The sequence below is a fragment of the Eremomyces bilateralis genome, assembly GCF_010015585.1.
Source record: "Eremomyces bilateralis CBS 781.70 unplaced genomic scaffold P152scaffold_9, whole genome shotgun sequence".
In the NCBI taxonomy this organism is placed as follows: domain Eukaryota; kingdom Fungi; phylum Ascomycota; class Dothideomycetes; order Eremomycetales; family Eremomycetaceae; genus Eremomyces; species Eremomyces bilateralis.
In genome coordinates this window covers 780,170-806,546 of record NW_022985075.1, presented here as the reverse complement: position 1 = coordinate 806,546, position 26,377 = coordinate 780,170, and the positions used below count along the sequence as shown (strand labels likewise).

At 51.9% G+C, this 26,377-nt stretch overlaps 9 protein-coding genes across 9 annotated transcripts; 5 read left to right on the top strand and 4 right to left on the bottom strand.

The window, feature by feature from the left end:
* Positions 1–385: 385 nt before the first annotated feature.
* Positions 386–1,704, top strand: P152DRAFT_504267 (uncharacterized protein; the record flags this gene model as incomplete). Its single annotated transcript, XM_033682357.1, has 2 exons — positions 386–398; positions 557–1,704. 2 exons carry the CDS (start codon positions 386–388, stop codon positions 1,219–1,221), a joined length of 678 nt encoding a protein of 225 aa, XP_033534357.1. The 3' UTR covers positions 1,222–1,704.
* P152DRAFT_347678 (uncharacterized protein) lies at positions 1,183–4,418 on the bottom strand. The gene is made up of 3 exons (XM_033675384.1): positions 3,958–4,418; positions 3,557–3,905; positions 1,183–3,506 (listed from the first exon to the last, which is right to left on the bottom strand). The coding sequence occupies exons 1-3, from the start codon at positions 4,110–4,112 to the stop codon at positions 1,629–1,631; spliced, it is 2,382 nt and encodes a 793-aa protein (XP_033534356.1). The 5' UTR covers positions 4,113–4,418; the 3' UTR covers positions 1,183–1,628.
* Positions 4,419–4,725: 307 nt separating this feature from the next.
* On the bottom strand, positions 4,726–6,773 carry P152DRAFT_504259 (MFS general substrate transporter; the record flags this gene model as incomplete). The annotated part of the gene is made up of 4 exons (XM_033682356.1): positions 5,980–6,773; positions 5,547–5,899; positions 5,332–5,495; positions 4,726–5,281 (listed from the first exon to the last, which is right to left on the bottom strand). The coding sequence occupies exons 1-4, from the start codon at positions 6,587–6,589 to the stop codon at positions 4,726–4,728; spliced, it is 1,683 nt and encodes a 560-aa protein (XP_033534355.1). The 5' UTR covers positions 6,590–6,773.
* Positions 6,774–9,175: 2,402 nt separating this feature from the next.
* P152DRAFT_458541 (uncharacterized protein) lies at positions 9,176–12,340 on the bottom strand. The gene is made up of 3 exons (XM_033679485.1): positions 11,782–12,340; positions 11,655–11,732; positions 9,176–11,600 (listed from the first exon to the last, which is right to left on the bottom strand). The coding sequence occupies exons 1-3, from the start codon at positions 12,157–12,159 to the stop codon at positions 9,375–9,377; spliced, it is 2,682 nt and encodes an 893-aa protein (XP_033534354.1). The 5' UTR covers positions 12,160–12,340; the 3' UTR covers positions 9,176–9,374.
* Positions 12,341–13,686: 1,346 nt separating this feature from the next.
* Positions 13,687–14,093, top strand: P152DRAFT_458538 (uncharacterized protein; the record flags this gene model as incomplete). The annotated part of the gene is made up of 1 exon (XM_033679484.1): positions 13,687–14,093. A coding segment is annotated over exon 1 (272 nt), but the record flags the coding sequence as incomplete, so codon positions are not given.
* A 229-nt stretch (positions 14,094–14,322) lies between these two features.
* On the top strand, positions 14,323–16,636 carry P152DRAFT_347625 (uncharacterized protein). The gene is made up of 5 exons (XM_033675383.1): positions 14,323–15,075; positions 15,132–15,607; positions 15,658–15,775; positions 15,828–16,006; positions 16,057–16,636. The coding sequence occupies exons 1-5, from the start codon at positions 14,599–14,601 to the stop codon at positions 16,565–16,567; spliced, it is 1,761 nt and encodes a 586-aa protein (XP_033534352.1). The 5' UTR covers positions 14,323–14,598; the 3' UTR covers positions 16,568–16,636.
* A 464-nt stretch (positions 16,637–17,100) lies between these two features.
* P152DRAFT_347599 (uncharacterized protein) lies at positions 17,101–20,582 on the top strand. Its single transcript, XM_033675382.1, has 2 exons — positions 17,101–17,513; positions 17,559–20,582. The coding sequence occupies exons 1-2, from the start codon at positions 17,283–17,285 to the stop codon at positions 20,526–20,528; spliced, it is 3,201 nt and encodes a 1,066-aa protein (XP_033534351.1). The 5' UTR covers positions 17,101–17,282; the 3' UTR covers positions 20,529–20,582.
* Positions 20,583–21,041: 459 nt separating this feature from the next.
* P152DRAFT_436120 (4-coumarate-CoA ligase) lies at positions 21,042–23,310 on the top strand. The gene is made up of 4 exons (XM_033677551.1): positions 21,042–21,306; positions 21,412–21,960; positions 22,013–22,734; positions 22,798–23,310. Exons 1-4 carry the CDS (start codon positions 21,237–21,239, stop codon positions 23,125–23,127), a joined length of 1,671 nt encoding a protein of 556 aa, XP_033534350.1. The 5' UTR covers positions 21,042–21,236; the 3' UTR covers positions 23,128–23,310.
* P152DRAFT_417044 (Rgp1-domain-containing protein) lies at positions 23,204–26,078 on the bottom strand. Its single transcript, XM_033677078.1, has 3 exons — positions 25,315–26,078; positions 24,234–25,256; positions 23,204–24,183 (listed from the first exon to the last, which is right to left on the bottom strand). Exons 1-3 carry the CDS (start codon positions 25,832–25,834, stop codon positions 23,297–23,299), a joined length of 2,430 nt encoding a protein of 809 aa, XP_033534349.1. The 5' UTR covers positions 25,835–26,078; the 3' UTR covers positions 23,204–23,296.
* Between the last annotated feature and the right edge of the window lie 299 nt (positions 26,079–26,377).

The window sequence follows — 26,377 nt, the reverse complement described above, 5'->3', positions numbered from 1 at the left end:
ACCCTGACTGGGTATTGAAATGGTGGAAAGCAAATGCACCTGACTTTCCTTGCATGGCTCAAGCGGCACGCGACTATCTCCCGGTTCCCTCTGCTGAAGTAGGCGTAGAACGTCTTTTTAGTGGTGCGCGAGACGTGCTAGGTCTTAGGAGACACTCTCTGAATGCAGAGACGATGAGATGGCTTGTACTCCTGAAGGGACACTATGATAACGAATCCTTTCCTAATTGATAGTCTATTTTAGGACTCTTCATGGCCGTTAGGAATGCATAGAGAACTACGGGGATAGTGATATACTACGATATCTACTTTTCTTTTATTTTTCCTTTCTTTCTTTGGCGACTTGTCATATATCTAATGTATTCAGACTATTAGTTTTTGACCAAATGAACATCGACAGTATATCTACGCCTTGATTATTATATTAACAGTCCCAAGCACTCCTTGACATGTTATAGTAATGAGGCTTTAGATGTTATAATTTTATTTGCCTAGATCTATGTGAAATATTCATGAATAATATGAATATTCATGAATATCGCGAATATGAATATAAGGCGTATTCATATTCACATTATTCGCCAAGACTTTATTCATATTCGCAAATTATTCATATTATTCATATTATTCATATTCGTTTCGGACCTCTAGTCAAGACAAGCTCAATGAGCTTCCGCCTCTGTTCGTCGCGAACATCGGCGAGATTTCCGGATCTTGCGGGACCACTCAATCCGTGAACGTCGACTTCCCCAACCCAGGGAAGTACGTCACTACAAAGAAGCCAGCTGGTCCCGCTCAATCTCAGTTCCCAATCGCGGTCCCATCGAACTGCGGCGCTGCTAAGGCTCCCGCTGGCAACAATCCCCCCGGTGGAGTCTTCGCTCCCGGTGCCTCTTCCGCCGCACCCTCGGCCTCTCCCTCTAACGCTGCTCCTGAGCAGCAACTCGCAGTCCCCACTACTGCGCCGGTCTCTTCAAAACCTTCGCTCGCGGCAGCCCAACCGCCACTTGCTCCGGCCAAGCCTGTTCCTGCCGCCCCTGTCGCTAATCCGCAAGGTTCATGCGCAGCCGGCCAGGTCCCATGCTCGGAGACCGGATTTTACTGCATCGATGGGACGACGTTTGGGCAATGCGTCTGGGGATGCGCGACGCCGATGACGATGGCGGATGGTACGAAGTGTGAGGCGAACACTGTGACCTGGGCTATGCGACTATTAATGTAGATGACTATCATGAGGTATCGATACTCGGAGATATTTGCGGTGAGAGCCGGTGTATGAATAGCGCTTGAAGAAAGAGAAGGCAAGCCATGGCATTGGATTTTTGGCAAGTTCCCCAATAGAACCGAGTGTCCTCCCGTTAAATGGAGGGGAGGCTAAGTCAGCTTGTACATCATCGATCTCGTCGCGGGAGACGGGTTCTTCTCATGAACAATATCGTGACGCCATGTATTTGCAGATGAAGGCGTTTCAGCGACTCTCCGATGATGATTTATAAATATCATAGCATCGAAGGTCGGAAGGGAATGAGTTACGCTGCAATTTCCTCCTAGGTTATATCCAAATTCATTAACGAGCCGAATGATTCTGATGCTGTCAAACATATCAACTGTTGCCCAACTTAGAACTCTTTAATAATCTGCAACTACGTTTTGCTTTCGTTTCTTCGCAACCGGGTCTTCATCCGAATCTACAGCAAAGATTTCGTCCTGGAGCGTTTGCTCGAGCAGATCAAAGTCGGGCCTCCCAATATCATCAACTGCTTTCCGTTTTGCTCTAATTGCAACTGCGCTCTTTTTCTGAAATTCGGATGTTGGTTGAACTCGCCTATACGATCGATGATGTTCACGCTGCTTTAACCCATTGTTGCATAGATGAGGCGTGTAATGCTTCCCATGCGTGCGCTGCAAGTGATCGCAAAATGGTTGTATTCCAGCTTGAATCTTTGACCCGCAGGCAGGAACTGGGCATTGACGAGCTTGATCGAGATGTCCCAAGGGTAGATGATCAGCCTTAAAGTGTGCTGTCAAATTCTGGCGCTGGGAAAAGGACAACCGACGCCCAGTCGGATCGCAAAGGACGCAGATTGAACGTTCGATGTGTCGATGAGCAGCGGGCGTATAGTATTTGCCGTGCTGGCGTTCTAAGTGACAGTAAAACGGAGATACGCCCGCGTCAATAGCCAAGCCGCAGCCAGGAACTGGGCATTCGCGCATTTCGTCTAGGTGACCATGCCGTAAATGTATGATCCGATAGTGCCTGGTGAGAGACGAATGTTGTGAGAAAGATAAAGCCTTCCCAGTCGGATCGCAAAGAACGCAGATAGACCGAGGACATAGATCTGGAACGTTTCGGTTAGGGTCATTCTTCTTGCTTCTCTTCAAAAGGCGGGAGTAGCTAGCCAGTAACTCAATAAATGAAGCCCGGCCTTCTTCATCAACGGGGGTTGCATCAACGATGACGTCGCTGTTCGAAATCTGCGACTCGGTAATGGTGATATTGCCACCCAGCGCCCGTGCATCTTCCATATTGCGAAAGTATTTCTCCCGCTTCTCTCGAATAGCTAAGTAGGATAACTGGTCCAATAGGTTGCGCTGTCCTGTCTTATGGTCCTGAAGAGCTTGGACATCTCGTCTCTCAAGAAGCTTTTTAAACTCTTCTTCACTCAGGTGGCATGGGGCAAAGGGATCCGCCGTGGATGATAAGTCCGACAGAAGGGAGAAAAGGGCATCTTCAGGAGGCGCGAGCACGCCCAGCGTGACACGCGCTAGATTCTGAGACACGTAATCCGGGAAATAATACTCCTGGTGAGTATTCGATTTGTGCATAAGCATCCAATTCCCAAGCAACTCGCCGAGAATTCCAATAATTTTGCCCCCGGAACCGACACGCATAGAGTAGGGGATCGGAGGATCCTCCATGCCGGCGACTTCGCAGCAGCGATACCATATCCTGTAGAACTGCGACCCGCTGATATCGACGAATGGGAGATCGCCCAGGCCTTGTGCCCAAGGAAGGAAAAGGACTTTGCAACCTCGAAGGTTGGGCCAGGTCAAAACTTGATCAAAGGACGTATATCCGGCCCTGAAAGCACGCCGTGCTAGAGCGCGGCCAATGACGTGACTCGCAAGGCATACCAGTCGGCATGGTAAAATGGCCACGGCAAACTCGCGCCCCGGGCTCGCAGGCTTTAGGGAAGCCACTCGCAGTTTGTTTTCTGGCATTCGGATTCGTACGAACGCGTTCGTTTTCCCGCCAACGTTGGCGAGTCCTATCCTGACGTCTGCATACTTCAGGTTTCTAGGACAGTTAGTCCGGAATCCGCCAATAGCCATACAGAGCACGATCATAGCGAAGTCGCTAAGTTGTGCCGTAGAGTGGAGGATATCGCGATGTCGATTTAGGAGAGCCTGCATAATGACTACTATATCCTGAGCAGTCGCAGCCCGCTTTTGGCGCTTGAGTTCGTTAGAGATACCGGTAAGCAAAGGAAGGTCGTGGACAATCCACTACGGGGACGTTAGTATCCTTCCCCGCACAAATAGAGGGCAGACCTCACATTGGAAACCTCCCATACGGGGCCTGAAATCAGTTTTCCACTTGGATTGACGAGCCTCCATTGCCTCGCGGCGTGCCTGTTCTCTCTTCTTTTGGGGGCAAGGACTGCTTCGTCTCCTTCCTGCACAAGAGCTCTCCAGACTGTCAGGACGCTTGATACTCGATTAACCTGTCGGACCTCCTCGGATTCTTGGTCTCCCAACGCAACCCGGGAGACCGAAGAGTCGGAGACATAGGTCTGGAGAAAGGCACGACATGTATCCTGAGCCAAGGCTACCTCCACTGGTGAAGAGCTGCAAAGGGATAACCAGGTATCGTCCGGCTCGCGGTGTAGGACGTCGCGAACGTATCTAGAGGATGTGAGTGTAGGTCATAGGCATGATAAGTCCAGGTGTTTCGTACTCCTTGAAGAGCCACATGGCGTAGCCGCGCTTGTAGGTAGTTCTGTCCGACACTGGGACCGTATCGTCGAGGGGCTTGCTCTGGAAGCCAGCTAGACGCTCCTTTGCCTCTTGTTCTCCGGCTTCGCCCTTTTTAATAGTGCGTCGTGGCGCCATAGTCAAAGACGTATCTTGGAATAGGCGTCGAGGATTTTGGCTGCGTGGAGCGTTGATAGCGTCGACTACCTCCGAACCTGATGGAACTGGAACTGAAGAAGGGTACTGTAGAACTGCGAACGGAGCTCCGGACTGAGGGCGAGACTGTAGAAACTGCGAACAGGACTCCTGACTGAGAGCGAGATTGGAAAACTAGGGAGAATGGGCATCTTTACGATCCTTACCAGAATGTATTTTCGACGGGCCCTCGTCTTTCGGCGGTATTGGCCCTCTGTTTTCGACCTCGTTTATACCGCTGGGAGACCATAGGGGAACTCCCATTGCTGTATGTTTTTGTTTTTGTTTTGTTGAATTTTGCAGATTGCTAGGTTGATATTGTGAAAAGTTTCACTTACTGCTACATACGGCCATATCAACCTGAATATAGGGCATCCCGTCCGCTCTGCCGTACTCAAGCAGGTTAGAGATGGAATAGTACTACGGTGGGTGACCACGTGGGAACTCCCATTGCTGTATGTTTTTTTGTTTTTGTCTGATTTTATTAGTTACTATTTTATTAGTTACTATTTTTCCTTGTTGCGTTGAATAGGAATCAGATTACCCATTAGGCGGATCATCGGAGCCTCCCTGTGTTGGTTCTCACCTGGGATGCACCAGTTCCATCACTCGGCTTCTGCTCTTTCTCCTCATCGTCGGCCCACACGCTTGGAGCGCATGAAGCAGTAGCAGAAGTGGATGTGGATGTCGTGCCCTTTGGTACAACTGGAGTATCGGGATACGTTTCATGATGCTGCCTCCCGTAATGCCATGCCGCTAACATGAACACTGTGCTCACTCCAAGACAAATGCCGGCCCATAGCTGTATAGGCAGAAAGATTCTCAAGTAGGACACAAGGACACCAGCAATCATCGGTCCAACAAATGCGGGGATTGCGGAGCACGTGTACATCAAACCAACCCAATGTCCTAGTCGACGCTGGCCCTCGGCGTGCTTTCCGAGGATCCAACCCATACTGGCTGGAGGGAGGCCAATGACGGAACCGGAGAATACACCAAATAACACGACAAAGGCAATCGTGCTTTCTACGCTGTCGACCTGGATCCAGCCGACGAGACACAGGAGAGAGCAGATACCGGTGGCTGTCATATGAATAAGTGGAGTGGGAATCCTGTCAGGTGTCAGCTCAGATCCGCTATTACTACCAATAGAAAGACAGACTTGTCGCCAAGGTAAGCAGAACCAATACGACCAACGGCACTGCTACCGTTCATAATGCTTAGAAGGTAGAAAGTGCGGAGAGCCTTTGGGTGTCGAACGGGCTCATCCTGGCCGTCAAGACCAATGACATGGTCTTTGTAGCCGAAACCGTGGAGTGCGGCCCACTGCGGAGAGTTAGTTCAAAACCCCCGCAGAGAAGAAGGCGAATGGCATACCTCCTCAAGATTGAAGAACACAACATAGAATCCGAAGAACATGAAGCAAGTCGCAGCTGTAAGACAGTTGAATCCTCGATGATGGAAAGCGTCCAAATCAACGAACGCACGCCATGTCTGCCATTTCTCCGGCCGACGCTTCATGTGAAGTGGGTTAGGGACACAGAAGATGCATGATACGATACAAGTAACCAAGACGACAGCCCAAACACACAGGATAGTGTTTCGCCAACCAAGGGGACCGAGAAGAAACTTGGTAAGAATCGGATACACGAACCCAGCAATGGAGGCCCCTGAAGCGACTACTCCAACCACGAAAGACTTCCGTACGGAAGGGAACCAAGAGGATCCGACTATTCCAAAGATACCGTAAGCGTGTGGACGGGAGGCAACAAGACAACGAGACGATAAATTATGATGCTTCGGAACATACTTTGCGAGCTGCTCACAAAGAAGCAAGACATTCCTAACCCTTGAAGCAAACCCTGGCAAACCCAAATCGAGGTGAAGTTCCCTTGTCCGAATTTGCCGTCACCAGCGCAGAAGGCCAGTGACAGCATACCCATAGTGACAAATATGCTTCCAATGATAGTCAGCTGTCTTGCCATCCCAGCGTCGACCACGCGACCAACGATGCCGGAGAAGATCAAAATCAAGAAGCTCTCGGTACTTCCAATCGTGCTTAGCTGGAGTAAGTTCCGATTTGGCATTAGGTGTTGCATATAATGAGATGAAAATGTGCCGTAGGCATTCACAAGGCCCCAAGAGTTGAACATGAGGAAGAAGCAGCCAAACAAGGAACCCCAGGCTTTCCATTGTTTCGGCCATTCCGTGGATGAGAGGAACTTCTGAAGCTCCTCTTCGTGCCGCGCAACTTCTACATTGCGCTCCAGATCAAATAGTTCGTCCTCTGGACAGTTGGCATTGAAAGAGACTAGGAAATGGGTCAGTAAAAATAGAACAAGATTGAATGTCTCGTTGGGACAAACCTTGAGCTGCTCCTTTAGGACTTCCTGCATTAGCAGTGGATTTGCACACCCCATCGGCGCTGCCCATGATGATAAGACCCAGTGAGGGAAAGGAGAGAATAGGGCCGAGGAGAAAGAAAAAATATGTATATGCACAGTGGCACAGCTGAACGGAATATGCTTGCGAACTGAAAGAATGGCTCAATTGCTGAGTTCAAGCGAAGTTGCTCTTCATATCACTGGTATCCGGCTAGTATACTGCTAACAGACTTTTTTATGCCCATAAAGCTCGCGTCCCTCTCACATCTAGATCAGGGCCCTCGGAGAAGTGCGAGAGTTCAAGTATTCATACATACTATATCGCCTACGAAGAGTGTGGGGGTAAAAATGACCATCGCAAAGTGCCCACCATCTACGCATCGGCAACGAAAAAGACATGAGTAAAGAGTTTAATGGAGAATATATACCAAGAGATAAAGGGTCGAGGCTGTGATGCGCTGTCTTGGTGTTCTGGAGCACTGTCACAATGACACGACGTTGGGGCCCATACCCAAAGCCAAGGGATCCTCGGCCTCAGCCAAACATAAGGACATATCACATAGGAGCCAGGTACAAGACCGATGATCGACATGAAACTAAGGGACCGGTAAGGCCAATAGCGGCATTGGACATCTGAATCATCAATGGGATCTCCCCACGATACTAGAAGTCTGACGGCCGGCATGCAAATAACCAAGGACTAAGGAGCCATTGTTGACGCAGCAACTTTGAGACTCCTGTTTCGGGCATCTAGCCAAGCCCCTGAATCAAGATAGATCGATGGCACACGACTCATAGTCGGAGGGAAAAGGTTGAACCGTTGAAATTCTGATGATGGAGCCGCGATGAGGCCGAAGCTCAGAACTCTTGCCTGATGCCTGTGTGGATTGTGGACTTACGGTAGTAGACTTCAAGCTCCACATGGCGCAGCCCATACAGAATGCCCGTTGAATGGCCAATCTCTTGAATTCTGATGCTTTGAACCTTTCGCTGCTGAACTGTTGTTGTTCTTCAATATCCAAGGGACCCTCCCAGGTCGCAACCTCTGAGCTCTCCAACAAAAGTAAAGTTGAGGACTAATGGGGCGCAGCAGGAGGGGAGGACGCGGGTAGAGCCAAAGATATGCTAAATACTAATGTTGATTTTCAATAAACAATAAGACATACCCATTACTGTGGTCCGTGGGGACAGCAGAACTGGGCACTGCCGCACTGGGTTGGCTAACGCAGATCTCAAAGATCGGCATCTAGGTCAAGGGTAGTGGTTAGTATCTATAGATAACCGACGTTAACGATTGCTGGAACTTCGAACCGACCGCCTCACGCCCTCACTGCATCTGCAAACACATTGCGAGAATGCTAGGTGATGACGATACTGGTGTACGGAGAAAGAAAGCGGGGGATGGGAAGCTGGAGGTGGCTGGGCGCTGGCAGACGAGCGGATTGTGGACACGAGAGAATCAGTGCTGCTAGCCAATGCTTGGTGGAACAGAAACGCCTCTAGATCTTTTGGTTGCAAAATGCAGATCCCACGAAATGCTAATGACCCAATGTCAATCATTATTCGTTGAGGAATGGGACTTGATTTTGATGATTTGGCTATTTGAGGTGTCCCCTTTCTGGAGATGTGGACATGGGTCAAGGGAAGTACGCCTTGGGACACGCTAACAAGCTCCTAAGTTAGCTCACCAACGATAATAAAGCACTCAAATAGGTACTGTTCGCGAATCAGTCGTTTTCGAATGCCAGTCACTGTAAATGTCACATTAATATTGTCAGCCGTCAGAATGCCGTGTTAGTGACAGAAATCGCAGGCTTTCGACCGCGTAGAAGTGTGATTAGAGAGTACAGGTACCATTAAGAGACAGAAGGTAAGAATTCAGTAAGCCCCTTCTGACTTGTCGCGTCTTTGAGTACTGATAACGTATTTATGTCGCCCTCGAAGACTGCCAGAGCCTGGATTTGAGGCCACACGAGTAATACGTCAATGGCTCATGACCGAGGACTGAGATAACGCCCCTGAAAGTCACCCGTTGGTTTCGCCAAGAAGGTACGTACGTACATGTACATGTCATACGGAGTCTTGTTATGCCATCCCTTGACTGTGTTCCTCCCTCGAGGTTCACTGGTTTAGTGACCGACGTGGGAAGGACTGACGACACCCACAACAGGCTACAGCTATCTAACTAGTCAGACCAAAGTACTAGTTACTTGCAGTCGATCTTCCTAAACTGCATTAGGGTCCTGTGGGCTGTGTACTACGGTAAGAGGGACGAACTGGACTTGGCAGAGGAACAGACTGCCCAACTGCCCATGTCCGCGAGACGTCGAATCTCAGGGGATTTTAGCACAGCCGGCCAATGCATGGGGGCTGAAAGCTTAAGATACCTTGATGGTGATCGATGATGTAAAGATGTATTCATACCGATTTGTAATTTGAATTGGCGCTAAGTCAATATCCGCGTGCACCCTCATGCTTTGCAATAGGCCAAGACTCGGCATATCAAGACTCGATGCAAATGGTTGAACCCGGGTCAGCTTCGAGCATGTCTTCATTTCTATGAGATATGTCGCGGCTTGGCTCTTTCGTGCACTGTTGGCCGTTAAAGGTCTGCACCAGAAATTATTCGGAGCCAACATACTTGACAATCCTATTCCATGAGATTCACTACCTTCATGTTACACCATTCATGGATTGACTCTCAATAGCGGCCAATAACCGAGCTCAGTGAAAGACATCTGACCGGAATGATGCAGTACTCGATACGTGTATATTCATAACCCGTTCTCCCATGTCTCGTAATCATGGCCATGTTAGCAGGTCATCCCTTAGACACCGAATATATATCGCCCTGTCCCACCACCTTTCTCTCCTCCACTAATCGTCCTAGCAACGTCCGCACCTCCTCCATGCCGAAAGGAAAACCACCGGGCATGGTCATCTTCAACATCATGAGGATTTTCGCCACGGGCATGGCTCCCTGGTTCGTCAGCATGCCCACGATGAAGTGCCGGTAAATGTCCACGTTCTCCATCAACCGATCCTCCTGGCTCTTCACGGCCGACACATGCGCCCCTGTTTCCGTGTGTAGTGGTGGAGCGGTGCGGCTGGCCGACTTCCCGCTTCCACCTGCCTTGTCTCCTGATGATCCACCGTCCGCAGGGAGAGTCTCTTGAACCTCATAAATCCCTGGTGAGACTTCGACAAGAACACGGTGGGCGGTCCAGAATTGAAGAGCATTGCAGACCAGCTGCTCGTCCATTTGAAGCATGATTTTAAGTTCCTCAACCGTCCTACTTGGAGTGGTGCTACGGCCCGGGTCGTTTTCAAGACCTGAAATGCTTGAGATTGACTCGTCGAATGCGTAGACAACACTGGCTTGCCATGGATGGCAATCTCCACGCCATTCGCGGTCCTGGAGCTGCAACTCCACTTCCACCTGGCCCAGTGCTGGATACCATTGAAGCCGACGCATATCCTTAATCCCCTCGAAACCAGCTGCATATCGTTGCTGAAGGGCGTGGACAGGTTGCGGGACACGGAACGCATCCTCTCGGAGCGGGGGCCAGAAGTAGCTCGAGAGGATTTGGGCATTGAGCTCCGAACCGAGCCTAACATTCTCGCGGTTGATAGATGCGTTGATGTCTCGGTTTATCCGCTTGGATTCAAGCACATCGTGAAGCATCACCTCGCATGCTTGCATCTTGTCTTCGCCTAGGCGGACTTTGAAGAGCTCGACGAGACGTTGCTCCTTCTCGAAGTCGGAATCTTCGTACTTGAGAAGATATTCGCCCAGGATGTCCTTGAGCTCGGTGATGAAATCTTCCCGGTCGTAGAGCGTCAGGAGGGAGGCGATGACATCGGACGACTTGGATCGCTTGTATTCCGGTTCCGCATCGATGGGGTCCGGAGTCCAATCCATATTCCCCCAATCCAGGTCATAGTCCTGCTCTTGCAAGGCGTGTGCCGAGGGATATTTCATTTCCAGCGCAATCTGCTTGGACACATTTCCTCCTATATCGAGTCTTCCTGTCTTCTCATCCGCGATGATCTCGTCGACATCCTTTAACAGACTGACTACGATGATACGAGCGGTGTCGTCCCGATCTTTCAGGTAACGACGGATTGGCCGAGCGACCCGATCCAACAAAACGCCTTTCGGGTCAAGCTCGTTGAATGCTTTGATGATATAGACGTACACGTCGAGAATGTCACTTGTTGTCGCTCCGGCATGTAGCAACCGCCTTGACAACTGGCGGGAGAAGCTGTGGGTAAGATGAACACGAGCACCAGGGAGAGTGATGTACTCCTTCAGATCCCGGATGGCGCCAAGTGACCCATCCCACCTCACAATGAAATCGAACAGATCCGCCACTCGTGCTCTTCCCAGACGGTTGATGGCAATCTCTTGGCACCGCTGCAACGATGCGGGTGGGATTGAAGATGGTTGAGGACCACTTTCCGACTCCACTTCAAGACACGCCATAATTTCTTGGAAATATCTCATGTAACCTTCCTTGACCCAGTGCTTCAAGGTGCGCACCACAGAGTTCCGCGTGTACCAATCAACTTTCATGTGGCGGCTGTCTACGAAATTGTCGAGCAATTTCGCCATTGCAGCACCAACTACCCACGTAGACTTGTCCCCCCCAAGCCCTATAGAGCCGATGCCTCGTAAGAGAGTCGTAAGCCGTTCGCGAATCTTTTGCTTCTCTTCGCGGCTCAATTCTGGGCCTTCCCCATTCTCGTTGCCACGTCCTTCGATCGAGAATAGCTTCCGACCGGTGTCGACCAGTAGGTGTTCTAGATACTCGGCAAAACGTCCCGCATCGACTGCCTGAACGAAGGCGGCGCGGAGTTCTCGGTTGAACCTCGAGATAATCGGGAGGGTCGTGAGGGCTTCGATGGCGTCGTCTGCTCTTCTCGATGGACGAGAGATGATTGGGAGGAGGATGTCCTTTAATGGCTGAGCTAAGTGTCGATGGGCTTGAACAAGTTTGCTTGTGGTGTATATCAAGATATGCCAGGTAGAGTGCTCGTCAAAGTCCTACAATAAGACTCGCTTTAGTATGGGAATTCTGGACGATCCGACTGGTCTTACAGCTCGCCATTTCGTCGTCAACTCGGGGCTAATGTCGACGACGAATCTCCGCAGCGCTTCATTGGTGTACCAGTCCACCTTGACCACGTCAGTTTGACTTCCATCCAATCTAATCCATTCGCCATACCAGACTCTCCTCGTTGCTCTCCGGCAGTGGACATCCTCCCCCCATAAGGAGAAATTCCATAGCATCTCGTACATCCGACGGCATGCCCCGCAACTCCGTCGGCCGGCCTTTCATGGCATCCTCCAAGGCAAATTGCCCCAAAAACCTCGTAGCCGAGCTCCATGCCAAATTCCGGCGCACTTGTCGCTGCGCGGCCGATTGTTGTTGGGAGGGTTGGTTGGACCCAAACACGCCGCCAAATGACTGGCCGGGTTCGATGCTCCCAAGGTCGGGGGTTGACAGCGGCGTCGGAGTGGTATGTGTTGCAGCCGACAAGGAGAAAACCGAGGAGAAGATGAGCGATTCCCGCGACAAGGGCGACTCATGAAGAGCAGCCATTGTCAAAGCGGACCAGCGGTCTTGAATGAGAAACCAAACGATGGGTACAGATAGTTAGATGGCAAGCCATGAGTAATGCAGTAGCACAGTGTCGGTATACACAGTCACGACAGTACCGGGATGTACTGTGCATCGATCAAACGATAGTTACAGTTTCCGACATGGCAAGTTAAGGTGCTGGAAGTTGTGGAAGTTGTGGAAGTCGTTGTGAGGCAGGAGACGCGTGCGACGCGATTGGATGGGATGTGCAGGGGTTCTTGGCAGGGGTCCGTTCTTGGCCCACGACATGTTGCTTAGTCATGATCGCTATATCACGGCCACGACGGCACGACCAGAGGTGCGGATATATCCGCGCCCCTGGTTCGTCAGCTGAAGCTTACCTCATCCAGACTGTGGACGCTAGGTCCTTAATCTAGTTAAACGATAATGTCGTCTAAACGATAACTTGATACAGCTTCGAGTCTCCTTAAGCGGAGTTAAGCCTATTTATCCTCCGCCATTATGCCGAAAAATAATGATGCTATTGAATCTAGAATCTAGAGAGCCAGAGGTCTATGCACGGAAAGCACGTGTACTTGATCTAATCGTAAAGCTGCTCATGATATCCAGGCTCTCGAGAGATGGTTTGAGCAGCTATACCATATTAAGATCCGACACGGAATCGCGACCGAGGACATGTGGAATTTCGACGAGACTGGCTTCCGCGTCGGTGTAGGCAAACACCAATAGATTATTTCATTCTACCCGAGTAAAAAGCAGTATATTCCATCTCCAGAATGTCGAGATTCACTTACCGCTGTTGAAGCGGTAAGTGGTAATGGTACAGTTATACCGCCTCTCATTATTCTACCTGGATCTGCATTTCTCGAGAAACACTTCCAAAACTTACCCGATGACTATGCGGTCTGCCTTTCTGAAATAGGCTTTAACAACGACGAAATTAGCTTAATCTACGCAAGGCATTTTATTAAGCATTCGTCTAAGCATCAACGCGGTAAATACCGACTCTTACTCTTCGATGGTTTCGATAGCCACTGCACGAAGGAGTTCCTCGAGATACTCGAAGCCCACCACGTTATACCATTTCGTCTTCCGCCTCATACAAGCCACATCCTCCAGCCGCTTGATGTCGGCCCATTTCAGCCTTACAAACACTGGCATGCAGAGGCCGTCGATGCAGCCACTCGCACTGGCTGCACGCAATTTAATCGAGTGGAATTTCTGGCCGCACTCGAGTCGATCCGTACGAACACTTTCAAGACGCGAACAACTATAAAGGGATGGAAAGAAACAGGCCTTATTCCTCACAATCCTGAGCGGATTTTACGCCAACTCCGTGAGGATAAGATGGCAATCGATGCCGCGTTTACAGCATACGATCATAGTGCTAGAATTCGAGATCAAACGCCACCTCCAGACACCGATATTCAGCGGCTACTTTCCCCAACGAAAGACTATGCCACGCCACGCAACCATGTACGATGGTGCTTAGCCAACATTGAGAAACTAAATTTACCACCACTTCTTGTGCAAAACTTCGATAGCAGCCTCAACGGTAGCCTCCAATTCGCCCTCCAAGCCGAGCAATTGTCACACACGATACAGGCCAACATGGCGGAATCCCAAGCACGTGCGGCACGACAACGAGGCAACAAACGTGTTCTCCGGTCCGAAATGGGATATATTACTTCACAACAAGCTAGATCTATGATAAAGGAGCGCACGGCGCGCGAGAAACAGGCCGAATTGGACAAATGGGTTAGGGGCTGGAAGACACGCCAAATCAACCACCGGAAGGCGTTCAAGGACATACATGTAGAGATTTCGCGCTTAATCGGAAGCATGAGGCTTGATCCTATCTGGCGATGTCGATTTGGAGATGAATAGTAGTGTTGGTGATGGAATTTTGGTATCTATAAACTTCATAGCGCGGAGTATGTATTAAGTTATCGTTTAGACGACATTATCGTTTAGAGTGTAGGCGCTAGATTAAGGGTCTAGCGTCCACAGTGTGGATGAGGTAAGCTTCAGCTGACGAACCAGGGGCGCGGATATTCCAGTGTATTATGGGACATCATTACTATTTATGGTACCTGACAGTACATAGATAACACCAGGGTCGCAACAGCAGCATCACAACACCACGTGAATGAGGGACACCGTATCTCAGGCTGTAAGTACTCGCTGTCACCGCTCTTACCATTTACCGCCCAATATTCCGCAGACACGCAACTGGGACAACTTAGTTAGTTAATATTACCGGGGTTCATACAAGCCGAAATCAATTGCCTCTCCCTTATCCAGCCTGATCAATTCATTATCGGAGAATACACCATCACGTCACTTTCGCCTCCCGGACCCCAGTGTCGACGATACAACCACTCATCTGATAGCCGCTCCATACCGTGTCACAGAACTTAAGAAACAACTTAAGAAACAATGGCAGACGATCCGACAAAGAAACTCGCCTCCCCACCGTTGCCAAGCAAGCCTGCAAGTAGAACACCTTCCGAACCTCCTGCATCAAGCCAGTCTCCCCCGGTTCGACCCCTTCAGCTCCTCTCCTCCAACACCTCGACCACCATCCGCTCTCCACCTTCGCGCGACGTCTACCTACGCACTCCGTCCAGCCCGTCAATGTCACAACACCCTTCCCCACATAACTCGCACCGCACAGCGCTGGCGGATAATCTACGCGGCCCGATAAGTCCTCGCCCGCACCGAACACCCAGTTTGACGCAGCAAGCACTGCAGGACCTACTGAACAACCCCCCTGTCGGAAGGGTACCGGGAGATGACACGGGGCTGCAAATGGGGCAGGGGAGGGATTGGAAGACGGTGACGGTTGGGGAGGTCGTGGATCAAGCGGAGGTCCGGTTTGTGGATATGGATATGACCGTGGAAGCAGCGACGGAGGTAAGCATCCGGAGATAGGTGCTTAACTGTTCACGCGCGTCTAACGGGGTTTCCAGCTACTAATCAATTCCGGAGCCCCAAATGTTGTCCTCCTGCGGGAGAATCCGAACAGCAGAACTGCCGTGGGGACCTTCGACTACTCGGACCTGAACGCCTATCTCCTCCTTGTCGTCGGATTGGCAAAACCGGACGAGGCACACATCTCCTCATTCCGCGAACTTGCTCGACGCGGTCGCGAAGGCAAGCCTATTCCTTTAAAGGATGTCAAAGACCTTGGACGCGCCGACCCGCTGGTGACGCTATCGGAGAGCGCTCCGCTCGCGAATGCCGTTGAGCTGTTTGGGAGTGGGGTTCATCGCATCATCGTGGTCAAAAATGGAGAGCAGAACAAAGAGGTTGTAGGCATTTTGACCCAGCTGCGACTGGTGAGGTTCTTTTGGGAGAATGGAAAGCACTTCCCGATGGTGGCGGGGTTATATTCCTTGACCTTGAGAGAACTGAATGTGGGCAGCAAGGAGGTCGTTGCTATCAAGTAGGTGATATACGAAAGTGTGCTTTGATCAATGCTAATACATATCGCAGCGGCGATAAACCACTCACCGATGCTCTGGAACTTATGCACAATGCTGGCATCACTTCTCTCCCGGTCCTTGACGACCAGCATAATGTGATTGGCAATATTTCACACGTCGATGTTCGGGTAAGGCAAATAGTTCCGCTTACGAGTCCTTCGCTTGCTAATTGAACCTCAGCTCTTAACGAAGTCGACCTCCCTTCCGCTCCTGCGATCCTCTTGTATCCATTTTATCTCCGTCATCCTCTCAGAGCGTGGGGTCAACGATGGCAAAGACTCCTATCCCGTCTTTCATGTCAATCCATACTCAACCCTCGCACACTCCGTCGCAAAGCTGGTCGCAACACGTTCGCATAGGTAAATCTGCGCCCGCCTGCGGTTTGGGAGGATTTCGCTAACTTCTACAGAATGTGGGTTGTCGATGCACCCTCTCCAGCTTCCTCTGGCCCTTCCACGCCGGCTCTAACTCCCTCCGTATTGGCACCTCCTCCGAGCGGGCCGCCTGTTATTCCACCACCACTCCATGCCGGCTCTCCGCCGCCGAATGCCCCACACTCGACCGCTTTCAGTTCGTCTGGCTCCCTTTCGCACACCGCTCCTAACCCACCCGTCACACCTGTCACCAACCAGACACCTTCCACGCTTACCTCAGCACAACTTTCGGCGCTTCCTGGAGCAACGTTGTCTGGCCATCTATGCGGCGTCATCTCCCTTACCGATATCCTGAACCTCTTCGCACGAGCATCTGGTCTGTCTCCCGCCGATCCAAACGAGACGAGGAGGTGGAGAAGGAGAAGCTCAAGTGCAAGCCTCGTTGGGAGGAGGAGTGTGGACAGTAGTAGGAGTGATAGCATCGCATCATCAGTGGGCCACATAGGGGATCTATCAAGGAGTGGAAGCGTCAGTGGGAGGAGGTGAACCTTTGCAAAGGACTCCGTATTAAGTGGTTTGGCTGTGGAGTGAATTGCGTCGATGGGACTAGCGGATTTATTATCATCAGTGGCGTTAAGGCGAGGTACAGCGGGACCGCATATATTGAGACTAGTAATATTGAGACTAGTGACGAGCGATCAGCAAGGGGCCGTCGCATCGCATTTCCACTTTCAAGGTTGTTTGACTCTGGGGTTGGACATCCAAGAAAGAATTGTGCCACCGGAGCTTGACAATGTGATCCCAAACCTTCGTGTTGTACGGGGCCGGACTCCAACTGTAATAAGACGTAATTTTTGTATTTCTTGAGATGTCCGGGGGTGGATTTCCCAAGAGCATGAAGTATCCGCCTCATTCAACCCGCCAACCACATCAACGCATCACCCATTTCATCACCTCCGCAGTCCGTCTCCCCTCCACCACCAGTTCACCTCTCATACCACCTCCAGCCCCCCCGATTTTGATTACAAGAACGACCGCCACATCCCAGAAATTATATTAATCAGTACAGAGTACCTCTATACGTCTTTCTGGAAGTTCGATGCCACCCCGATTGTTGAACGAGCCACCGTGCCGTGCGTTTTGAGCTGTTTCGAGAGAGCTGGACATCTGCTCTCCCGTCCCTTCTGCACCACTCTGGCTAGAATAGTACGACTACCCGACGTCGGATATCCTATATCTGGATGTAACTCACGATAGAACGATGAGCGTATCTGGTACGGAGCAAAGTAACACGAACGGGTTGATACCACCCGTCGCTATCAGTGTTGCAGCACCGCCAGAAGACTTTCACCATGTAGAGGTCAGCGCTGCGACCCTACCAACGAAGTTGTCCAAGGGGAAAGAGAAGGAATGGACGGTCGTCGATGAAAGAAAGCGACCGCTTCGGCTGTTGGATCTGCCGGTCGACATCCTCCAGGAAATCATTGAGAATGTAAGAGCAGTTCTCCGCTGGCTAGGAACCAACTAAGCCGTTCAGCTTCCCCATACCAACGACCTGACCGCACTCGCACTCTGCCATTCCGTCCTCCATTCGTTATGCATACCGCAAATCTACTCCCGCTTCGATATCGTCTGGCCGGACAGCCAGCCCAACATCGAGCCCAGAAGCGGCGTCGATGCGCTGACGTACGGACTGGCAACTCTGGTCATGGCGGACGATGCATTCGGCGAAGCGCCACACCAAACCCAATCGACGCAACCCACCCGGATGGTCCGCGACCCATATGGCAACCTCGTGGAAATCCCGGCCCCCCCCAAGCGACGGCGAGGGAACAACTATGCGCAATACACGAAGAAGTTTAGCCTGGGCGACGGCCCAGAAGATTGGACGTCGGAGTATCTCATCACCAAGGAATGCGGGAAAATGCTGGGGACCCTCGTCGCGCTCGCCGTGGCTCGGATGCGGAACCTGGAGGCGTTCATCTGGGACATGCCCACCGGGGTGCTTCGGGATATCTGGCTCGCCCTGTCGAGCCTGGCCGATCGAAACGACGGGAAGGATTGTCGGCTTGAGCGGGTGTGGATCCGCTGGCACAACAACTTTCCTGCGACTGGCCTACCTCCGCCACCGCAAGTCATGAATCTTCCACCACCGCAAAACTCCAGCGTCCCGGTTGGCACAGGCCCCACGCAGAATGCACTTCCAGTGCAGCAGACTCCTGTGCCATTGGCGCAGGCGTCGCACAACTACGGATACTTAGATGACTTGGTCGAACACCCGACGTTCTCGATCCTGCCGCCGTTAAAATCCCTCACGGTCTTGGATATCGACGAACTGTCGTATCTCGACGAGATGTCTATTCTCATCGGCCGAAGCCAGAATCAACTCAAGGAGCTTCGGGTCGGTGTCGCGAAGCATGCCGTCTCGCGACACTGGGCAAGCGTGTGGGAAGGTGACGGCATACATCAAGTTGACCATAGCACGACTTGGCAATGCGAGCCTTCATTGGGTTCAATTGGCAAGGGAGTCGGGATCCCCGAAAAGCGACTCGGTGGGGTTCTCGGAGTGTTGGTGGGACGCGTATTCAACCTAAGAAACAACGATGCATTGTACGCCCAAGCGAAACGGGAGGAATTTCCAAATGAGATGGCAGCCCTAGCGAAATTCAAGTCCTTAGCCAAGAAGCTGGGCTTCGAGGAAAGCATCCAGAAGACGACCAAGGTTCCAGAGGCCAGCATGCATAGCGCGGCCAGCTCCACAGGCTCCTCGTCTTCGAGCAACACCTTCTTGCAATCAATATCCAAGTTCATCAAGCAGAGTACCGAAGACGGCTCAAGCGACGCAAGCGCAACTCTGGATGCGCTGCGGGAATTCTACCGCGCCGCAACAAATGCTGGAGTTGCGGATCAAGTCGCTCTGGAAAGAAGTTTGCTATCGAGAATCTCCGGTCCTTGTTTGAACAACTCCCTCAAGCTTGAAATACTTGAGCTGGAAAGGGTTTCGATCAGCTTAACGGTCGTACAGAAGGCGATTGACTGGAGTACCTTGACAAGTCTGACGCTCCTCAATTGCCAGGGCCATGAAAATCTGTTTAAAGCTTTAAGACGTCATTTCACACCAACCCGATCAAGGCTGTCGTCACCCGACCCATTCACTGGAACTGGTGGAGGAAATGGTACTACAAGAAGTGGTCCCTATCAGCGAAGTTCCGCTTCTTCGAACGCATTCTCGTTCCGCGCTGATGGTGATTCATCGCCATCTGACTACCCCCTAAACATCAAACGCATCCACTGCAACACCGTAACCGCCGCGCTTCTCTCTTTCATCCGCGATACCCTGGCCCCCAACTCCCTCGAAGTTCTCTTCCTACAAGACTCTCGCCACTATAACTCCTCCGTTCCCTTCATCCCCATCTTCACCGCCATCCGCCGACACGCTCGCTCCCTTCGTAAGCTTCTCATTGACTCTTCCGACCAATCCTCGGACGATGGACACATTCCCATGCAGCACAATGTGCCAAACCCGCCACCTCCAGCGATCCCTCCACCAGCGGTCGGCCCTCCCGTTCATCAGCATGGCCCTGGCGTGGTCGTCCAAATCAATGTCCCCGCAAACCAGCATGTTGCCGTAAACGCGCCGCCTGCGATTCCGCCTCAAGCAGCCATTCCACATCCTGGGAACCAACAGTTCCGTCGTTGGTTGCTGCCTCGTCGATTCCTGTCCTACATGACTTCCGGCGCGATGTCCAACCTCCGCGAGTTTGGCGGTTGCATAGATTATGGCGATTGGCACCTTTTCCTTCAGCGCTTACCTGGTCTCAAAGGCCTACGTAGCCTGTACGTACCGCATATTGCTGACCATCCGGCCGGGCCCGGAATCGATGGACGTGAGCTAGCAATGCAGGTTCTGGACGTTGTGGCTCTCAGACCGGAGGTCGAGATCGTATTCGTCGGCATTGCGAACAAGTGCTTCGAGGTGCTAGAGGAGAAGACTCCGGTTCCACATCCTCCGGCGGGACCGCCGCGCGACACTATACCTGGGCAATCAGAGGGCAGTGGGAAGACGTCCAAGGACTTTAGCTCCACCAACGCAGAGGAAGCCGTTGGCGGGGCGAGCAACAATGTCGGCGTAGGCCATACCCCTCCTATCGCCCATAATGCGACAGAGTCATCATCGGGTCCATCTAATGGCGCCGTTGTTACTCCGCCTCCCGCCTCGGATGTATCGGGCACGGAATCGGACAGCGCGGATGACATGGAGACTGAGGATGAAGACGAGGAGACAGCCGATGACAACGAGCAGGAGCTGGACATTGACTATGATGCGCTTGACGGTGTCGGTGCCGATGGCCTGGGGTATGTGCACCGGAGCGACGAGGAGTGGGACGAGTTCGATGAAGATTGGGACTATAGCGAGGGGAAGGGACGGCTCAGACTGAGGCTTAGAGAGATCCTATATTACGATGATAAGGTGGCCATATTCCGGGCCAGACATGCGAAGCTGTGAGGGTTCAATTGGGTCGGATCCGAACTCTTGAAACCCCGAAAAGAGACAAGAGGCAAGGACATGGTGGTGGCTCATGGCTGGTCTCTTGACGACCTCCGCAAATTGCAATCAGTCGCGAGAAATGGGATTCTGCAGACCATCTTCAGTTAGGGAGCATAGCATTGCCTCTGAACTTGAAGAAGAGTACATTCGACGAGGCAATAAAACCCGTCTGCAGGATCGTGTCGCGAAGCTGGCGCTGTGGCGCAAGGTCTGGAGAAAGTGGGAAGGATGGAATAGGTGGACGATCACGTGGTCCGCGTTTACTCTGCCCTGGCTTCTCCACATCGTTCAACGTCGCAACGTCTTTTAGTCCAACTGTTACGAATGGCCACGCGCTCATGGAGTGTAGCGTCAGTCCATGGACTATGATTATGAAGATAGGTCATGATGAAATTATTGATGCATCTACGAGTCCTGAAAAACATCTTGCATGGTAAACCTTGTTTCGTTGGCTGGATCCGAGGGTCAACATGCCCCGCATCTGCTCCCGACTCATGTCCCCGAGGGCCAAATATCCCCGCCTATTCGCCCCTTGAAGATGATATTGTTGCAGACCGATGATAATGCGAATTTTTATCTCAGTATTTGTGAGCAGGCTTATTTATCTAACTAGCTAAAATCTTCATTTTCTGGAAAATTGGTGTTTTGCATCCCAGTCAGTTGAACATGTCTCGTATATATCGAAATCCGAGAACGGTTGACATTCCGGACCTCGATATCCTCACCCTTCTGTTTGGTATGTCGCTACTTACTATGAAATTCACCGTACCCTCAATGTTCTACACCAATATGCCAGCTGTATAATACCTGCAACTGCTTGTCCTAACACAAGTATCTATAGATTCCGAACATTGTGCCACGCCGGAGGATGCCCGTCTCCATTCAGAAGCCACCAATCCTAACAACTACCTCACCAAGGCTACGTTGCGCGAGACTTCGGAAAAGATTGCCCATGGACTTCGAAGTCAGTATGGAATTGGCGCCAACGGACCCAACAAGGACGCGGTAGTCGTCTTTTCCACTGGCCAACCGCTAGCAGCTGCTCTTCTCTATGGCGTTGTTGCTGCCGGGGGGGTGTTCTCTGCCGCAAGTCCCTCCTTCACACCCCCGGAGCTGGCGCGTCAGATCAAGCAGGGCCTCAGCAACCTTTTGGTCTGCAGTCCTGATCTAGAAAGCGTCGCTGTCCAAGCTGCCGAGGCGGCGGGTCTTGGAAAAGACCGCGTTCTGGTGCTTCAATCGAGCCCTACTTGGAGTCTGGCGCCTGTCCAAGGATCCAATCAGGTTATTTCGAGCAAAAGATTGACATGGAAGCGGATCACCGACAGAAAGGAGCTGGAGGACAGCCTGGCCATCTTGCTCTACTCGTCAGGAACGACGGGCGAACCCAAAGGTAGGTCTCGTGCTAGATGAATCAGTGGAAACGTTCCTTAACATGAAATCAGGTGTGATGGTATCTCATAGGAACTTGGTTGCGGAACTTATCCTCCCATCCGTGCAGGGTAGAGAGTGGGCGGCGAAAGAAATTGAAGCAGGTCGGACTCTGCCAGAGGGCCGAACGCTCGCTCATTTACCCATTGCACACATTGCGGGTGTGTTTGGCTACCTGATAAGCCCTCTCTTTTCCGGCAGCGAAGTATGCTGGATGCGCAAATTCGAGTGGAAATCCTTCCTCGAGCTGAACAAAAAGTTGAAGATCACCGTGCTGTACACGGTCCCTTCCATCTACCTGAGAATGGCGAAGTCGCCGGACGTGACGGATCATTTCAAATATCTGCAGGCCGCCATCACAGGAGCCGCTCCCATGGATGAGAAGCTTCAGAAGGCTGCCAACTCGAGACTAGGGGAAGGGGAAACGCACATCGCGCAGACCTGGGGACTTAGTGAGACCACTGGTGCCGTTACAACCATGCCTCGCGGCGAGTACGACGACACAGGCAGTATAAGCCCCCTGCTACCAAATATCGACCTCCGAATCGTCGACGACGACATGAACGACGTAGCGCCAGGACAGGAGGGAGAACTCATCCTCCGAGGTCCCGTGGTCACTAGGGGATACTTCCGAAACCCTGAGGCTACCCGTGATGCCTTCCGAGACGGATGGTTCTGCACGGGCGACATTGGCGTCGATCGCGGTGGCAAGTTCTATGTCGTGGATAGGAAGAAGGTTGGTCTTGAATCTCGTCCGCTAGATTGCTTTGACTATGGAACGGACTGACATTTGGTTTAGGAGCTCCTCAAATACAAGGGACTCCAAATCGCCCCAGCTGAGCTTGAGAACACCCTCATCACCCATCCGGCCATCCTCGAGGCAGCTGTGTGTGGCGTTGCCGATGAAGGAGGGAGTGAGGTGCCAAGGGCATACGTTGTGGCCGACCAGAGCAAGATCAATGAACAAGGGGTGAAAGACTTCATTGCTTCGCGTCTCGCCCCATATAAACAGTTGAGAGGGGGTGTCGTGTTCGTCGACGTGCTACCCAAGAACGCAATCGGCAAACTTCTCCGTCGCGAGCTACGGGAAAGGGCGAAGAAGGAACTCAAGCTAACCTCAAAGCTTTAGATGCCCGTGTTCGGTGAATTCCTAGAGAGGAATCAGTCAACGGCAACCTATTGAAGCTATGGAGAGTATCGTTTTTGTGTCTCAACAACCAATATCATTTGCTTCTATTATAGATGGCGTTATGTGCCATGGGGTAACCAGCTTACGCTCAAAACTAATATACACAAGATTATACTACAAGACTCTCAGGTTCAGTTGTTTCTTCTGCATCGCCAACGGACCCGTAGACTCGGATCGGGACCGTCACTTCAAAACTCTCGCAGTGAAGCCGGTCAGTAGCACCAAGAATGCCCCCCCGATCGTCATCCGACAGCTCTTCCAGCACTTTGTCCCAGCGTACTTCTTCCCCAAACTCATTCACCAACCGGGGGGTCACAAACTCAAAGCGCAAAATCCAATTCAGACTGACCCCCGTCGTAACAAAATCAGGCGTCGCTGTCCGGGGTATTGTGGGGGAAAACGTCACTCTCGATGCAAAGAGGGCAACTTCCGCCAAGGTGGACCAGACCTTGCGCGTCACCCGATGAATGCTGGTCGGCGATCGAAGCGCAATGGTATGATCGATCGCTTCAGATGTTTCCAAAGATGCTTCGATAAAATAGGACGGAATATCGGCCCCGGAGAAATCCACGACTGCCGAGACGGTTTCTCCGAGCCGGAATGCCGGGCGAACGAGAACAATGGTTGCGACACGTCGCCCGCTTCGGGAGATATCGAACCGATTCGAGCTCTGATTCCCGAAACCAGTTGCATTACTCCTCATGATCGCCAGGGCAACCGCTTCGTTGGCGTTTTGTGGTTCCTCTGCACGGGATAGCCGGCGGTTACCGTGCTCTGTTGGAGATAATAACCCTATACTGGAGTTCTGTCGTGGCTTGTCGAGTAGACCGCCCACATACTCCATAAATTCAGCTTGAGTGGAGTCTTGCCCTTTCTTTTTTATCCGCGGGGCTAGTGGTTGCGATGGGGACGCGGGATCCATCGGCGATGTTCTCGCTTGATCCCGAAGAATAATGTAAGGTGACATCAAATCGTGCCCCAACACTTCGCCTCGAGCTGTAGCTGGTCAGCAATCAATTTCCCAAGCGAGGAACCACGGGACTCACAGTTGACACTGCCAAGCACCCGAAACGGCACTTCCACAGATCGGACCTGTTGGTCTCTGGTTGATCCGGGCCGTTGGGTGCCTATGACAAGACGATAGGAGATTTTAATGGCCCTGCCTCTGTGACTGGGAGGAAGGCCTTTCGGTAACGTGAAGCTATACGAATATGTCCGAGACTGGCCGGGCGCCAACCGATCATCCACAAACAGGATGGATTGAGGTGTGGTTAGTAAAGGCACGCTCTTCGAGCTTGCAATGCCTCGCATGTCTTTGATACTGCTCTGCTCCCCAGGCCGGAGAAGACTACCAAGTCCTTCCCCAATGCTTCCCCAGCCGAAACCGCCAAAGATTCCACTGTCGGTTTTGGATGAATGGATTCCCACGACACCACCTCCACCGTAGCCACCAACTACGCCCTTCCGTTTCACCTCCTCGAAAGGTTCTTGGTCGATTATGGCACCGTCGACTGTGAATGATCCTATAACCTGGGCATAGCCCATCATAAGAACCTCCGGTTGAGACGCTTTCGGCGGCTGTGTCGCTATTCGAGGTAGCCGTAAGGCCCGGGGGAGAAGCCGAGCCGATGGGTGAGGGGCATATTCGGAAATCAGTGTCTCGCTCGAATGATTGCTCATGGAATAAACGTCCATGCTACTCCTTGGCGTCTCCGCAACACTTGTTCCGGAGAGAATCCGTGCGATGGGGTTCACTGACGGCGAAGACTGAGGAATGTGGCTGGATCGCGGGGATCGGGGTCTTGAGTGCGGCGTCAAGGGGAATTCCGGCGTAATGATTTCAGGCGCCGGCGCCAGCGCCTTCGATTCGATACTCGGTATCGGAGACGTTGAAGGAGGGAATTTAAAGTCGGTGTGGATTGGGGGAGGTCCATTGTACCTTGGCTCACCCCAATCCTGCCCAGAAACAGCGTCTAGTTCTGATGCTAACGATTCAGAGACCTCGTCCCGATCTTCGCGGATTACTGGAGGTGTTCCTTGGTGAGAGGTCTGAGGGGTACCACGCTGCCCTAAAAGGTGAAGATTGTAAGCGGATGCGGTAGCTAAGAGATTTCATATACAACTTACCAGCGTGTGGACCTGTGGACGCATGGCTGGAAACAAGCTGGGCGCTTGATGACCGACCATGGTTCCGTTTCCGAGACCTGCTTGTTTCAACCGGTTGCCCCGAGCTATTTACGCCATTGCTCTGCGATCCTAGAGAGATAATTGATAGTGAACGGCCATGGTTGGGCCGTGGAGTCGCAGCGGAACTGAGGGGGGTTTCGGCACTCTCCGCGATTGACCCGTTCGGTGCACGAGCAGAAGCCGTTTGAACCGACAGTGTCGGCCGATGCCCACGGCCAACAGGAATAGAGAATTGCGAATTCAGCGAAGAATTGCGGGTGTGTGATTGCGGTCGGTCTCGTCGACTAGCTTTGTATCGTGGTATCTCAACGCCGTTCGGTCTTGTTGGAGGGCCGACTGGTCTGTCTTCCGGCGTGTGGGCAACATTCTTGAAGGTAATGATACATTCGACATCCTCTCCAGCGAATATTGCCGGTTGTTTCCACTGCACGGAGACTCGAAGGTTGGAGGGGGGTGGCATCCTATCGTATGGACACCCGTCGCGTCGGCATGCGCCGCGACAAAAGAGGTAACAGGAAGCTCATTTACTCTGGTGGACTCGTACAAATTGGGTCACTTCGGTGCGGTTATGGTAGGGACATTATTATGGAGGATAAATATCGTGTTCGAGGTCGTGAAGGGGTAATGAAGGGGTAGTGTACGGGTATATGCAGAAGTGGTTCAATACCGGCCGCGAGGGAGACGGAATAGGATGATGATGTTGCGGAAGGCGGAAGGCGGAAACGGAAGGCGGAAACGGAAGTCCGAAGCGGAAGGTGGAAGTTGAGAGAGCGGAGAGGAGGTGGGAGGGGCGGATGGGGCGGAGGCGTAATTCGTTGAGGCATGCACGTGCTGCGTTGGCCAAGAGAGAGACAGAGAGTCAGAGAGGGCCTCTCAGGCTATCACCTTCCATTAACTACAGTACTACGGAACCTTCGGTTGAGTATTCCGTACGTAACTATAATTAGTAATATCTATTCGAACTCGCAAAGTCGCCATGATAACTTTCCGGTAAGCAATATCT